This window comes from Camelus bactrianus, chromosome 13 (assembly GCF_048773025.1).
Source record: "Camelus bactrianus isolate YW-2024 breed Bactrian camel chromosome 13, ASM4877302v1, whole genome shotgun sequence".
Lineage (NCBI taxonomy): Eukaryota > Metazoa > Chordata > Mammalia > Artiodactyla > Camelidae > Camelus > Camelus bactrianus.
The window spans coordinates 54,782,120-54,798,517 of NC_133551.1; the positions used below are offsets into that span (position 1 = coordinate 54,782,120).

Consider the following 16,398-nt stretch of genomic DNA (forward strand, 5'->3'; position numbering starts at 1 on the left):
GCTAGAACAAACCAGTACTGCAATGAGGTTTCAAAATAAAATCAGTAAGATTGTGTGTGTGAAATAGGTAAGATTTCATTTCTCTAACTTCATTGGCCCAGCACAAGGTATAATAGATAGCATGCACTTAACCGGAGAATGTTCTTTCTAGGGAAAGATTCCAACAGGCTGCTCCTAGCGACAATCAAGAAAGAAAAGGGCCCTCCAACATCTCTCCCAGATAGGGTCCTGGTTCTCTGCTTTCACGGGAGAATTGCTCACGGCTAACCCATTCAAATAGCTCCCAGCAAATCACAGTGGCCTATAGCCAACTCCTTTTCCGCTCATTGGCCAACTGGAAACTTCAACTACTCCATGCCTCCCGCCTCTCATCCGGGAGCCAATAGGAAAGATTAACGCTTCGTAACTTAGAGTCATCAAGTACCGTACTTGCAATTGGCTATTGGAACTACCAATCGAGAAGTAGGCGGGGCCATGGCAGCCGGCCTATATAAGAAGAGGACAAAGGCGGCGCGCCGCCTGTGTCATCCGCCATCTTGGGCAAAGCAAGGTGGCCTCCACGTTTCCTGAGCGTCTTCTCCGCTTCTGCCTCAACCGCCCCTTGGTCACAGACATGTCTCGGGATCGGTTCCGAAACCGGGGCGGTGGCGGTGGCGGCTTCCACCGGCGCGGAGGGGGCGGCGGCCGCGGCGGCCTCCACGACTTCCGCTCCCCGCCGCCCGGCATGGGCCTCAATCAGAACCGCGGACCCATGGGGCCCGGCCCGGGCCAGGGTGGTCCCAAGCCCCCGATCCCGCCACCGCCTCCGCACCAGCAACAGCAGCAGCCACCGCCGCAGCAGCCACCACCCCAGCAGCCGCCGCCGCTTCAGCCGCCGCCTCACCAGCCGCCACACCAACAGCCGCCGCACCAACAGCCGCCGCACCAGCAGCCGCCGCACCAGCAGCCGCCGCCGCCGCCACAGGACTCATCCAAGCCCGTCGTTCCTCAGGGACCTGGCCCGGCTCCCGGAGTAGGCAGCGCTCCCCCGGCCTCCGGCTCGGCGCCGCCTGCCACCCCGCCGACCTCTGGGGCCCCGACGGGGCCCGGCCCCACCCCGACCCCGCCACCTGCTGTCACCTCGGCGCCCCCCGGGGCGCCCCCGCCCGCGCCGCCGAGCAGCGGGGTCCCCACCACCCCCCCTCAGGCTGGGGGCCCGCCGCCTCCACCCGCCGGGGTCCCAGGGCCCGGGCCTAAGCAGGGCCCGGGACCCGGCGGCCCCAAAGGCGGCAAAATGCCAGGTGGGCCGAAGCCCGGCGGCGGTCCGGGCCTAAGCACTCCCGGCGGCCACCCCAAGCCGCCGCACCGAGGCGGCGGGGAACCCCGTGGGGGCCGGCAGCACCACCCGCCCTACCACCAGCAGCACCACCAAGGGCCCCCGCCCGGCGGGCCCGGCGGCCGCAGCGAGGAGAAGATCTCAGACTCCGAGGTGAGTGTTTCCCTGAGCTACGCGTCGGCTCTCCTAAGATGGCGGCGGCCCCCTCCGCTTTCCCCTCCCCGCCCTCCATTTTGTCGGAGACCGGAAAGGGCGCCTGCGCGCGAGGCGGCGGGGGCGGGGCTGGCTCACCGGGCGAGGGGCGGACGGCGTGGGTCCGCTAGCCCGCAGCGGAATTGGCCTCTCTGCGGAGGCGGCGGAGGGCGGCGCGGAGAAGCTGCAGTGGGCTTTGCTAAAGCTAGCGGATCCTGGGAACCAGAGCAGCGTAGAGCGGGAAATGCGGGATCGAATAGATCGGGGGGGTTCCGGCCTTAAATGCGCAGGTGCAAGTCTTGTCGCAGACAACGGAATCTTGGTCATTTTCTTTTCATTTAATAGCGGAACAGCGTTTTTAACTTTGTCCCCTGTGATTTCGATTTTGTCGGGGACCCTGAGTATATACGGCTGGCGAGGTTCCTTATGATAGAGCCTACCCAGTAGAGATTTGTGTCAGTGTTGTGGATGATTTAGGCTGTTAGGACTGTTGATTACGTTGGAAATCCCGTAAATAGTATTTTTGACTTTAAACGGAACAGACGAGCAACCCGATTGGTAAAATCTAGTTTGGGAAAAGCGAAAATTATTATTTGGTTTTTCTACTTGCAGAGGTCACTGGTGTATGAAAATTGCCTTCCTTTTTCATTAGGGGTTTAAAGCCAACTTGTCTCTCTTGAGGAGGCCTGGAGAGAAAACTTACACACAGCGTTGTCGGTTGTTTGTTGGGAATCTACCTGCTGATATCACGGAAGATGAATTCAAAAGATTATTTGCTAAATATGGTGAACCAGGAGAAGTTTTTATCAACAAAGGCAAAGGATTCGGATTTATTAAGCTTGTGAGTTTGGTTTTTTTTTTTTTTTTTTTTTTTTTGCTTTTTGGTGGAATTAAAAGGGTTTTTTTTTCTCCTACTACAAACATACTGGTTTTTTAAGCTACCAAGAATGAATTAGTTTTTCACCGTTCTTAGAGAAAAGATGCAACTGCTGTGTAGTGCATAAATTGTTGGTGTCACTGAGGGGAGTGAGTGGGTAAGGTATTTACCTACCTCTGAATGGTGTCAGGGAGGGCTACCTCTGCAGATAGTTGAACTGAGCTGGCAGAAGAACAGGATGGGGAGTCAGGCTTATAAGGTAGCGTGGGCATTAGTCAGTTTTGAGGTCATTAACGGAAGTGTGTGTCTTGATGCTTTCAGGAATCTAGAGCATTGGCTGAAATTGCTAAAGCTGAACTTGATGATACACCCATGAGAGGTAGACAGCTTCGGGTTCGATTTGCCACACACGCTGCTGCCCTTTCAGTTCGAAATCTTTCACCTTATGTTTCTAATGAGCTGTTGGAAGAAGCTTTTAGCCAGTTTGGTCCTATTGAAAGGGCTGTTGTTATTGTGGATGATCGTGGAAGATCTACAGGGAAAGGCATTGTTGAATTTGCTTCTAAACCAGCAGCAAGAAAAGCATTTGAAAGATGCAGTGAAGGTGTTTTCTTACTGACAACGTAAGTTCTTACGTTTATTCTAATACTTTTTATTTATTAACTTATATGAAGTTGTAGTAAGACGAACAAAATTAAGAAGGATCTATTTTTGTTGGTAGAACACCTCGTCCGGTCATTGTGGAACCCCTTGAACAGTTAGATGACGAAGATGGTCTTCCTGAAAAACTTGCACAGAAGAATCCAATGTATCAAAAGTAAGATCAATTAAACTCTTAGAAAGTTTTTCTTAATTTAAATGTAATTGAGAACTTAGAGTAATTTTTCAATTTTGCTAAAAATATACAAAATTCTTTGAAATAGATATGCTTTTTAAGGATGGGAAAAATACTCTGATTTAGAATTTGGCTAGGGAAATGGATTTAGGAAGTGAAGGTTTTTTTTTTAATCTCCAGTGTCCATGTTACTGTATCATTTTGCAGTATGTATTGTTTTTGCTGTAAAGACATCTTTAAGACCCATGGTGGTCTTTGCCTTTACATATTTCTTACAAGTGACAGGCCAGTGAAAATACCAGTGAAATCAAAGTATTTCTTGTGTACATCCATAAACTGGTTCATGTTTAAATATTGTCAGGGAGAGAGAAACCCCTCCTCGGTTTGCCCAGCATGGCACATTTGAGTATGAATATTCTCAGCGGTGGAAGTCCCTGGATGAAATGGAAAAACAGCAACGGGAACAAGTTGAAAAAAACATGAAAGATGCAAAAGACAAATTGGAAAGTGAAATGGAAGATGCCTATCACGAACATCAGGCAAATCTTTTGCGTCAAGGTAGAAGACCCTCTCTGAATTTTGCTGTTACCAGTTGCTCTTTGAAGTTATTGGAATTTCATTAATAGGAATCTAACAATTTTCCAATGTTCAGATCTGATGAGACGCCAGGAAGAATTAAGACGCATGGAAGAACTTCACAATCAAGAAATGCAGAAACGTAAAGAAATGCAATTGAGGTAAAATTTTTTTAAATTAAGCCTTTGCTCTTGAATTAAATGTACCTAAATTAATAAGGCTGAGATATCTATAGAACTATTTTTCTAGAGTCACTGTTACAGCCTTTGTGTGTATTTACTCCAACTTAGACTTTGTAACTCTCTTAAACTACTAGTTTTCCTCAAGTTGTATTTTTGAAATGTGGATAACAAACACTTGGGTTTTTATGCTTGAATATTTCCAGGCAGGAGGAGGAACGACGTAGGAGGGAAGAAGAGATGATGATTCGTCAACGTGAGATGGAAGAACAAATGAGACGCCAAAGAGAGGAAAGTTACAGCCGGATGGGCTACATGGATCCAGTAAGTAAACTTCTATTGCAGTGTAATTGCAGTTTTCTACAAGATTTGTAGATACCTAGGATGAAATTTTATTCATTTAAATATAGCTTTTCACATAACGGTCGTTCTGTCAGTTTTTGTTTTTAATAGAAGTGTATTATGATTGGTATACCTTGAGTTTTACCTTCTTGTGTTTGCCAAAGTATTTCATTGGTTGGGGAGAAGCTTTATAGGTCTTTTGATAATGGAGTCTCAATAACTGGTTTTAGAATATTGATTTTTAAAATTGCCTTAATGATTTTTTTTTTCTTTAAGTTGAAAGCAGTTTTGGAAATTTCTTTGTATTCTCAAGAATGCTTGGTATAGTGCAGGTATATGAAAGGGATTTTTTTTTCTTTCAGAGAGAAAGAGACATGAGAATGGGTGGTGGAGGAGCAATGAACATGGGAGGTAAGAATGAGAATTAAATTAGTAATACCATTGGAGAGCAGTATTCTGGTTAAGTTGTAACCAGAATTTTTATTTCCTAGATCCCTATGGTTCAGGAGGCCAGAAATTTCCACCTCTAGGTGGTGGTGGTGGCATAGGTTATGAAGCTAATCCTGGAGTTCCACCAGCAACTATGAGTGGTTCCATGATGGGAAGCGACATGGTAATGTATCCTGTGGGACGTAGTTCAAAAGGAAATTCTCATTTTCACAACTTGCGTGTGTGTTTTTTTGTTTTTGTTTTCTTTTTTAAGTAGGTGACTGGACCTCTTTTAGTTCCCCTGTCATGTAAATCGTAATACTGAGGAATACTTTGGCAACATAGAAGAACTCAGTGTGGTAACCTAAACAGTTAAGGTTGCCAACAAAAAGTCAATGCTGTTAGTGTGTTGGAGTTAATCTTTGGCAATAAGTAGACTAGGTGCTTTCCATCATTGCTTGTGTACTTTTGCACTGTAGCTCATGGCAAATCCAAATTCTAAATGTTAGATGATGGACCTGATTATTCTACATCCAAATGAGTAACCAGATGGCAAACTGTCATTCATTAAGCTGGTATTTGCCATAACTGAATCAGATTTGTTTGTAGCTTTAGGCATGTTTCAGCAATGTGTAGGACTTTGACCTATATTTGGTGTGACTTCTACCCATGAAAAAGGAATTGTTTAGTCTTCGGACTCGTCGTTTCCCACCTGTTGGGTCTGTCTATAGGTACACCTTCTAAAATAAACTGACATGTCTATTTTGCTACAGTGTAGCAAAAATCTTTGATAATTTTAAGCATACTAGTTGTGTGCATTTGATCTGTACCCTCTTGATGTCATATTTTAGCTGTATAGGTAGCCTGTCAGGTTGCTTTAGAACAACCAAATGACTTGGTCTGAGTGGCTGTGTTAGGGCTTTACAATACTTAGAAAAACTGAATATTGACTTTAGAGGTGGGTTTGGAGAAAAGTGCACTTTCACAAATGAACTTGATCAGTTCATTTACAGGCTTTTGGCAAAGGAGGGAAGCTGCAGCATGTGTAGCTCACTAGATTTCATTTTACAAGTAGGAACATAAGGAATTAGTATGGGGCTTCATCTGTTCAATATCTGCATAAGGCTTTTTGAGAACTAGAATCATGAATAGCTGGTTGGGTTAAATGTGCTGTTTGGCTTTCTTCAAATTGCATTTTAAAACATAATGTGGGTAACATTTTGGTTTATATGCTTCCTAAGAGGCTGGTGTAAGTATGTATCAAATTTGTAACTCTTAATTTGACGTGATGTTCCCACAATTACAGGTTCTGTAGTCCATGTAACAGGGAGCTCCTGGGTTCTAAGATACTGTAGTAACATAATTGTAAAACCTCCAGATTTCCTTTTTACTTTTTTGAGATACAACATACAGCACAATGTGCTCAAAACCTAAACTTCCGGGGATTTTGAAAAATACTTTGAAGGACTGACATTCAGTCTTCTCAGCTAGCCCTGTAGGAAGCATGTTGAAATTATTTATAAGAACAGTTAAACCCTGACTCCATTTTAGTGTGGGGAGGGGGTTGGTGTTATTTGGTTTTTGGGTGGGGACAGTACTCTGAGTAACTTGGTCTATTTTAAATGGAACTTGAAAGGTACTTCTGGCTGCTGTGCTTGCATATCTGTAGGGATGTTCTGTTTGGAAACATAGGTTTCTAGAAGTACTTAAAGCAAGTTGAAATAATGAGGTCCTGCTTTATTGCAGACACTTAAGCTTTGTGTTAATGCTGTTTGGGAGACAACCTAAACACGGAATCATAACTATCAGTGGACTTTACACAGACCTAAGGGGAAAAGTTGGGCTGTCATGAGGCTGGGCTGTATATTCAGTCAATTTGCAACAATAGAGAACAGTACTGTGAACATGATTGTCTCTGGTTATATAGTGATGGCTCTGAAGGTGAAATACCTGTGAGAATATGGCAACACTTTTTAAAATCGATCAGCTACTGTGCCGGTTAAGTGACTAAATCTATTAGTCTTTTATGCTTTTTCCTTTTGTAGTCTGGTAGCATTTTATTAAAACTTTGTACCTTTTAAGATTTCTGCAACTTAGCAGATGTGTCTTAAGATCTTGAAAAGCACAAGGTTTCTTATGCAGCACATACCACTAACTGGTGAGTAGGTCTTTGTCACTTCATTGAGTGAATTGAATCTGTCTGATTGGGCTTGTTAGGCTTACTTGGAAATTAAATTTCCTGTTCAGACTTTGAAAGTGAGAGGTTTGCAAGCTTTTCAGTGGGTTAATCTGATGTGAAATTTCTTAAAACTCATTTTGGAATGGGTTTTCACATCTGTACTAATTCTTAAATTTTTTAGCACTACAGGGAAGATCTATTCTTTGAAACAGGTGTATGAGAATGGCTCAAGTGGGAACATACCACAAGGCATGTATTATCGTAAACTAATTTTCAAATTACCCTTTTTTCCTTTCTATGTTCCCGGTACCTGTGGATCGACTCATTGGTGATTGTATCGACGAACGTTGACTACGGAACCTTCTAAAATATTTACTTAACACACATGGACATCAACTACATATAATGAACTGTTAATTACTGTTCCAATAGCGTACTGAGCGCTTTGGGCAGGGAGGTGCGGGACCTGTGGGTGGACAGGGTCCTAGAGGAATGGGGCCTGGAACTCCAGCAGGATATGGTAGAGGGAGAGAAGAGTATGAAGGCCCAAACAAAAAACCCCGATTTTAGATGTGATATTTAGGCTTTCATTCCAGTTTGTTTTTGTCTTCTCTTGTTTAGATACCAATCTTTTAAATTCTTGCATTTTAGTAAGAAAGCTACCTTTTTATGGATGTTAGCAGTTTATTGACCTAATATTTGTAAATGGTCTGTTTGGGCAGGTAAAATTATGTAATGCAGTGTTTGAAACAGGATTTTTTCCCCCCTTTTTTCCTTTTTTTTTAAACTGTATAATGTCCCTCGAGTTACGGCAGTGTATCTTGTGCCACTGAATTTCCAAAGTGTACCTTTTTTTTTTTTACTGTGCTTCAAATAAATAGAAAAAATAGTTACGATATTGATCTTCAACTTTGCCATTCATGCTTCTATGCACATTAGGCTAGGTATTCCACTTTGAAAGCATGAGAGTGTCTAGGCCTTTGAATGGCATATGCCATTTCTGGGAAATGTATTTGTAGGCTAAGTATTGCTTTCTACATTTAAGTATCCCCTTGTTTTAAAAAGAAGAAATGCATATTGAAGCAGTTTCATGATTTGATTTGTTTGGCATTATAGGAAGCAAGCTGGTGCTAAGTATTTTTAAATGGCTATGTAAGCAAAGCTGAACTGTAAATCTTCATTCAGGAATGTGTATTAAGATTATGGAATGGGTGTAAGATTATTGATAGGGGGAGAAAGTGGGAATGACTGAATGGATCTTTTATGGCCCTATGATCTATTCTTTCCTTGAGAGTTTCTGAAGAAAAAGTGGAAAGATCATTTTGTTGCATTCCTCCATTCTTGTTTTTTAAGGAACAAGTCCCAAGCCCTACAAATGGCTTGTATTGAACTTCATATTTGAATTAAAGATTGTTAAACATGAAATCTTTTCATGTATTACTTCAAGTGATCTTTAAAGATGGGGTTTAGTCTGAAAAATTCAACTGGAAAGAAGTGTAGTATCCATAAAGTAGGTTTAGCTGTATATACATTTGTACTCTGTAACTTTTACATCTCCTTGTGCTACTTTTGGGCAAAATCTGTAGGACTATAAAAAAAAACTTATTCTCTTTTCTAAGAGCTGGTGGTGACTTAATAACAAGTAGGGTTGCAGACAACCATTCTTACTGTGAAATCTGCTTTTCCATAGTTTTCTTCTGATGTAGCACTAAATCTGGAGAGAGTTGCTCATGCTACACAGTACAAATATACCTTCCTTCCACCATAAAGCTTTGGAGTGTTTCGATGGTGTTGTCACTTTATCGTCAACTTCATTGAATCTCCTTCCATTAGAATGAGAGACATTTTGACTTAATATTAAAGTAGATCATTACTGTTGTCTATTGGTACTGTGGGAACCTGCTTTCCCAGTGTATATTAGCAGAGGAATAACTTTCTAAAAGAAGTAGGTAAAGTAATTGAATGGTTTGGCTTTGTTCTTAGTTACGTTTCCATTCAAATTTGTACATTATAGAGCTCTTATTACGGAATATGTCTTTCTCTTTTTCACCTCTGTTGGTGTTAATTGGCAAAAGCAAAGTTCTAAATCAAATCTTTGTTAAAATGCTGAAGGTTTAGTATTGTGCCTGAGTACAAGGGGAAACCTATTGTTGAATCAACTGAGCACTTTGCATAGGAAACCTGATAATACTAAAAGTAAAACACTAGTGGAATATGAAGGCATGCCACTAAATTCTGCTTGTGTGACTGACGGGTACCTGGTGTGCTAATTAAGGGAGAGAATCTCATTAGAAAATGTTCACTGTTCTATTCATCAAGACACTTGGAAATGGGTAGCTCTACCATAATTATATCAATGAGGAAGTTTTGTCTCAAGTCATTAATTGGTGATAATGTATGAGATTTTCAGTACCGGAAACAAGGGTCTTGATTTGAACGGAGTCCATTACAATTTGATTGAATTGTATGGTAGGGACTCCACTAATGATAAGAAAATAAGGGGTGTTCATGGGACACCCACAAAGGGTGAACTTGAATGTGTGTGGGCGGGGGCTGGTGGGGAAGTGGGAAAAATCTGCCTGTAAAATTAATGTTTCAGTTTATTTTTCAGATTACATGCCTTTCTTTATAAGGGATGCTGGCACAGACCCCTAAAATAAACTTTTGGTAGTACTGTACCTTTGAAGAGTGGTGAAGGATGCTAAAGGATAATCTCCTGAAAGTTGTGGTTTTGATAGCTTTACTGTGTAGAATCGCTAAACTGTTGTTTAGCAAATAATGTTGCTTAGTTTCAACTAAGTTTTGACTTTCATCACTTGAAACAGCAGTGTACCAAGGGTCGTACGCTACTCAAATAGACTTTCAACAAGTCTTGCAATGATGTATATGATAGTTCTTAGCCTAATGTGAATTTAAATCATCTTAAAAAGTAGTTTCCAAAAAGCTGATATGAAACTTGGGTGGGAAAGGGTAGATAGTACTTTTGAAGTATTGTAGCAATTTTTCTCACTTAGAGAAACCACCTGCCCCCATTTCCTCTTCTCCACTTTCTCTTATAATAATTTTGTTTTAAGAGGAACACTGATTGTTTTTGAACTACTTATTTCTAAACTGCGTTCTCTAAGAGTTCCCAGTGTATTTAATAGGTATTTTAGAAGCTTAACCCATTGGCTCACGTTTAGTGAAACCATATTCTCTTTGCTTAGAACACTAATTAAACTTAGAAGTGCTATATATAAACCCCACCACTCTCTTTAGATGTATTATACCACTAATATAAACAGGTAATAATTTGGGAAATTGTAATGTTACGCCTGTGCAATTTTTATAAGTGGCATATTATGGCAGATAAAAATTTAGATACTTGGCTTTTCTTGGGCAAGCCACTAAGCTGTGGCGGAATATTTTCTGGTGTTCTTGGACTGCAATTGTGCACTATTAAAGTAGTGGCCTGCTACATAACTGCATTTAGCCAGCATTTCTGCAGTGCGTAACTGTGAGGAACGTAGTACCGCAAATGGCAATGGACATTAGGACCCGGATGTAGTATTCCTGCTTGCTCCAAGATTCTCATTGCCGACTGCATACAGGTAGGTAACAAGCAATATAATCTAACTTGGTGACTTGCTATGTACTTTTATTCCGTGGGCATTCTGACATCATACTTCTGACAATGAAATTACAGTGCAGCACCTAACACTTGTATGATAAAGCTAGCTTATATCAAAACTGCGTGGGTTTGGGTTTAGAGCTGTAATCTTGTCAGGCAGAATTCAGTGCTGTTGCAGTTCTCAGATAAAAAGTGCAAACTTGATTATTTGGTATGTCTGATTGAGTTGTGTGGTTTTCTTTAGTTGCATTGTAACTGAAGATAACATGGAACACATCAGTGGTGTGGGGGAGAGGGAACCATACCATACTTGGGAAGTAGAGTGCTTTTAGCATCTTGACACAGACTGTATAGCATGTGATAATTAGTCTCTGTTGCAGCAAACTGACCTGCCCATAGGTCAGCAATATCAGTAATTTCAGAGTGTAATCTTGGTAATTACTGTGCAGGTTGAGTGAATTAAGACTAAAAGTACAGTTTTTTTTTTTTTTTTTCAGTGTGATTTAAAATTTTAAAAAATGGGCTCCATGGGAACACTCGTTACTAACTTGGGCATAGGTGGGACGCTAACATGTATAGTTCAAAGTTCTGTGATTTGTCTAAACATGTCTGTACTCTAAACCTGGGGAAGAACGATATAGCATGTTGACTTCACTATTGAATACATGTTGGGAATCATTTCCCAATCATAAGACTTCGTCGTATTCTGTAGGATAATTGCAAATGTTCAGAGTAGCTTTTTGAATTTGGTTCCCTTAGCTTTAGGGACGTGATGTTACAATCCAAAATGTTTTAATCACCAAAACAATACGTTTTCAAAAGCACCTTCCTTTGTTGCTTAGGACTTAAGCTTTGCATCAACTGTTGTTCCAGACCTCAATTCAACTGAACTTTGGTCTATGAACTGGTTTTTAGCTAGCATGCATGAGAAACAGCTTTCATGTATAATGTTTTCTGTTCTGTAACTGGAAAGGTTGGTTTACTTTGCATAAATGTTGGTGAATACACGACTATGAGAATTTTCTTTCCTTGTATCAAGAAAAATGGCTTGCTCTTGGCAAGCAATTCACAAGGTGGGGACAAATTTGTACTTTTAATTGTAGTCCATTCAACCAAATGACTTGATTCTCCTGCTAGATGAAAGCGCAAATGGTGACTAGTTTAGCTCTCTATTTTAATACAATGCAGATCAAACGTAATGCTCAGTAGTAGAGACAAAGAGGGTCACTAAATTGGCATACAACCCTGATGGGGTTTTCCTGGGGCATAATGCATTAAATCTGTGGCCATCACTGGCTGCCGTGGTTCAGTGATTGTTTAGAAATAAAAGCTCAGGTTTATTTCTTAACAGTCAATAACAGTTTTGAGAGAATGTACTTGTTACAACATATGGACTTAAGGAACATCTTTGGGGTGGGGGGTTAAATTTTGCTTCATTCTGCTTATTTCAAGATGGATAGGCTTTTGCACTTTCGATGAGAAACCTGTGACTTAAGTCAATTCTTAATAGTTTTGATTTGTATGTAGCTATAATTTGTGAATCTTAGTGCAGAGGGTCTCTTAAAAACACTGAGTCAAAAAGCTGGGGATAAATGGGTTTCAGTAATAACTCTATATACTGAGGTGCTCGCATTGTATTTCATAATCTTTTCTTGTTACAAACCCAAATTATTATTTTTAATGAGAATGGTCTGAAGTTCAGAGGTGTGATGCCAGAATGCATTTTCGTACTGTTAGGCCCTTGGAACAGTTGCCGGTGCTTTATGAAAGATGAAAGAAATGCAATGGGTGCTCTTCACATAAGGTTGCAAAACCAACAAAGAATGCATAATAGCCTCACTTTTCCCCAATAAAGATATGCGTGTGACTAGTTTTGGACTTTAAACCTTAATGGGGGTTGCATGTCTCCTATTGTTAATCATTGTCAGCTGCAGTGACATGATCCACAGTCCTGCATTTACTGCCTTTCCCTTAATGATTTTGGACAGGTTTTAGAGAGCCAGGATGTTTGTTCTGGGCCTTTATTTGGTTTTGGCTTTAGCTGATGTTTCTGTGCTCTGTCAGCTAGTGCAGTTCTCAAATGGCTGCCTATTAGGGAAAGAATTCAGAGGATTTGGCCGTTCCTAATCATCTGTCATTGCTGCTAGATAATGATTGGCAATTTTTAAGACTCAACTGTGGAAATGTCACAGTTGTTGGTAAACCATGAAACATTAATGTTGCTTTTGAACACCAGTACTGAAAAGATTTTATTTGGAGGGTGACTAGGGGGCTGGATGCAGGATAGGATAATCTGGAGAATGGAGGAAGAATGCAAAACGATATAGTATCCCTTATGGATGGTACATGTGCAACAGGGAACTATTTCATACACCCTTGGCAGTCACTGATACTCAGGAAGGAAGAAAAACCTGGGACTTGAATTAAGGCTGATCTTTCTGGTTTTTGTGCATTGTGGCCCTGCCAGGCATACAGAGTGAAGTCTTCTATAGTGATGTCTCTTCTCCCTCAGAAAAACTCAGGTTCCTTGCTGTCCCGATAAGGCATAGCTTCCCTGCCCCAACGTAAAACTCAGGACTTAAGGGGAAAGAAAGAGGCAAATATATAGGATTGCAGGAAAAGAACTACATTGTGTACTATGGAATGGGGAGGGCACTCTTGGAGGACTCCTGATGAAGGTGGATAGTCCACGTGAGAATGGAAGACATACTGGGTGGGGATCAGGGTATGTGCTTTTACATGAAAAGAGCTGATGTTAAAACTCATTTGGTAAGGTTAACGTTGTCACATACCTTCACATAAGGGATAGTATATTTTGGGTTGCAGTCAAACTTCATTGTGCTCAGACTGGTGGAAATAGCAGTTAGGCTTTTGTATTTTAAAGAAGATACAGTTTTCATTCTAATTCAGGTGTCTGCTACTATCTTACGAATGATTTTAGATTTTTTCCCGCCCCATGAAGTTTCTTCCTATTTTTTTATGCTGTAACTTGCCCCCAATCTTTGTCTCTGGAATTTTACTCTTTAAATTTTGAAGTTAACTAGCATTTTCAAATCTTTATACCCTTGTCTTTTATATTAACTTTTTCTTATTATTCTTTAGGTAAGAATGATTGATGTTGGCTGATCCTGGAGTGTTCATTCACTTGAAGTAAGTTTCTTTGGAGGTCTTAACTTGTAGAAGATTTTGGGTTTGATTTTAATGGTTAAATAATTTGATTTAGCTATGTGGGGCAGAAAGTATTTGATTTCTAAGATGTTCACCCCTTCTAAGATAATACCACTATATTTTTGTTTTTTGAATGTATTATGTGCATATGGGTGTATGGTTGGAAAGAGAAAAGGTTGGGAATATTTTTTAAAAATCAAACAATACTATTAAAAGATGGAGAGATGTAGAGAAAAACAATTCATAGAAGATCAGAAAAGAAGGCTTGAATTAGTGGAGAAATGCTGTATTTTCAGTACTCTAAATTCAAATTGCTATTTTGAAATGACTCTTCAGTCTTAATTCCTACCCTTAATTCCTACCCATGCTGAAACTGAGTACACAAAAAATTGAATCTTCTAAGTCATGTTTTAAAAATGTAGTTTAACTTTGGGCAATTACAATTAAATTTTATTTTTTTTATTTTTGGGTAGGTAATTAGGTTTATTTATGTATTTATGTTTAGAGGAGATACTGGGGATTGAACCCAGGACCTGGTACATGCTAAGCATGTGCTCTAACACTTGAGCTATACCCACCCCCTACATTTAAAATTAAAGGATTGTACCAATTCAAAATCCCCTTGAGATTCCTTTTTACGTGATGAGTAAATTGCGAGAAACAACTAGTCATTGGTAGAAGGGAAAATTCCATAAGTACAATTGACCCTTGAACAACGTGGGTTTGAGCTTTCAAGGGTCCACTTATGTTCAGTAAATAATGTATTACAGTAATGCATGATCTGAGATTGGTTGAATCCACGAGTATGGAGGACCAACTGTAAAGTTACGTGTGGATTTTTAACTCAAGGGATTGGTGCTCCTACCCACTGTGTTGTTCAGGAATCAGCTATACATTTGAAGAAAGTTTAGAAGAATAAAACCTTGGTGTGGGCCAGGTCTTTCCTAAACAGTAGCATAGCAAAAACCCAAAAACCCATTGATTGAAGTCTGAACTTATGACAAAATACATACCTGTTGTTGATATTGGAACTAAACGTACACATTAAAAATTAATAAAAATGTTTGCTGAGAATTATTTTAACAAGGATATTTTTAATGGTAGGTGGGTAAGATAGTCTCAAGACATCACACAGCATGAGCTGATCAAGAAAGCAAGCCACAACTTGTTAGACTGATGAAGTGTCTAGGTAAGTTAAGTGGTTCTTGGACTCTGTAAACTGCCTTCAGAAGGACTCTTGGGTGGTGTAAAAGTAACTAATTGTGTGGCTATCTCATCTTAGTTTCATCTACATTAACACTTCCTTGTAGGAAATACGTTGTTCTTAAAGCACATACTTAGATACTTAATTATTTTTACAGCCTTCTGAAGTGTGGTAGGCCTTGTATGTTGGTTTTGCTTGAAGCCTTAGAAAAACAGAGACTTTAAATAAAAGTTTTAAATAAAAATACATACATATATATATATATATATACACACATACACACACACACACATTCACCTCTGTCCATAGGACCATACAGAGGAAGGTTCAGAAAATTTGAAGTCTTAATTTTTCACCCAAATAGTTAAATGGTAGAGTCTCCTATAATTGAAAATGGATGGAAAACAAAATAATATAGATGATGATTTAGAAGGGTTTGCAATTTTAAAGGGCAACTTAACTCTGCTGTTTCAGCTGGAAAAGCAGTCATAGACATTGTGTAAACAAATGGACATGGCTGTGTCCCAGTAAAGCTATTTTATTAAAAGGTGGCCTATACACAGAAACTTACAGTCCCCTCATCTTATAGAAACTGCATTTGTACATAGCTGTCACTCGGTTTAAGAGGCTGTCATAATCAGTTCAAAATTTAAACAAAAACAGAATTGAGGGCTATATTTTATGCCTAGGGGGAGAGAGGGTGCCAGTTAATGGAGTGCCTTGAATGTTAGAGATACGCCTTGTAAGAGTCTGATAGTTACTAAAAGTTCTTGTAGAAAATGAAAGTAAAATTTTAACAAAGTAGCTGGGTAACAAGAAGTCTGGTATTAAAATCATCTCTGCTGCCTAACCTTTAGTTATGTAAAAATGATTAAATACTATAAATACCACATTTCTTGATTAATGTTACTTTGCTGTTAGGAAGTTTATTAATTGGTTGGTGCTTTTAAATATTTGACAACTTGAGAACTGACTCTTACGTTGGAGTAATCATTTCCTTTAATTGGCAGGATCAGGTGAACTGTGTCCTGAAAACCAGTGAGGAAGAGGGCAAAGAGGAATGAACAACAACCTGTTGTTTAATAAAGACATTTTGAAATTAGACTGTCCTTTTGTTTTGGTTTTGCTTTCAAGTAGGACTCTGCACTTTCTAGAGTTTTCCTAATATGTCAGCAGCTTGTTTTTGGATATTTGAAAAAGTCATTCTGAAACATAAAGCAAATTAATAATTCGGGACTGTTTCTTGTGTGGGTAGTCAGGTGTTACTTCACAAACAAGCAGAGCCTACATTGCATCTTGCCAAATAACCATATTTTGGTTATCCTGAGTAGCAATTTCTTTAAAATGAAGTTGAATTTTATATGCAGTATAATAGGCAAATTCTCAGGATACCTATAAATGTAAGGAAAATAACTGCTGGAATTTATTATAAAATCTGATTATTCTTTACTCTTGAAACGCTCATTAAAACTTAAGCTGTTAGTTGAATGGC

General features: G+C 40.0%; 1 protein-coding gene across 2 annotated transcripts; it reads left to right on the plus strand.

Moving 5' to 3' along the window:
* Window positions 1-496: 496 nt before the first annotated feature.
* Window positions 497-16,008, plus strand: SFPQ (splicing factor proline and glutamine rich). 2 transcript variants are annotated; one of them, XM_074376882.1, is made up of 12 exons: window positions 497-1,468; window positions 2,160-2,348; window positions 2,706-3,007; window positions 3,106-3,201; window positions 3,581-3,777; window positions 3,872-3,956; window positions 4,181-4,298; window positions 4,679-4,727; window positions 4,808-4,929; window positions 13,637-13,684; window positions 14,807-14,891; window positions 15,917-16,008. In XM_074376882.1, the coding sequence occupies exons 1-10, from the start codon at window positions 614-616 to the stop codon at window positions 13,658-13,660; spliced, it is 2,037 nt and encodes a 678-aa protein (XP_074232983.1). In that variant the 5' UTR covers window positions 497-613; the 3' UTR covers window positions 13,661-13,684; window positions 14,807-14,891; window positions 15,917-16,008. The 2 variants fall into 2 exon arrangements, with proteins under 2 accessions (XP_074232983.1, XP_074232982.1); XM_074376881.1 differs by having other exon boundaries at window positions 498-1,468; window positions 7,357-13,684.
* Window positions 16,009-16,398: the final 390 nt, after the last annotated feature.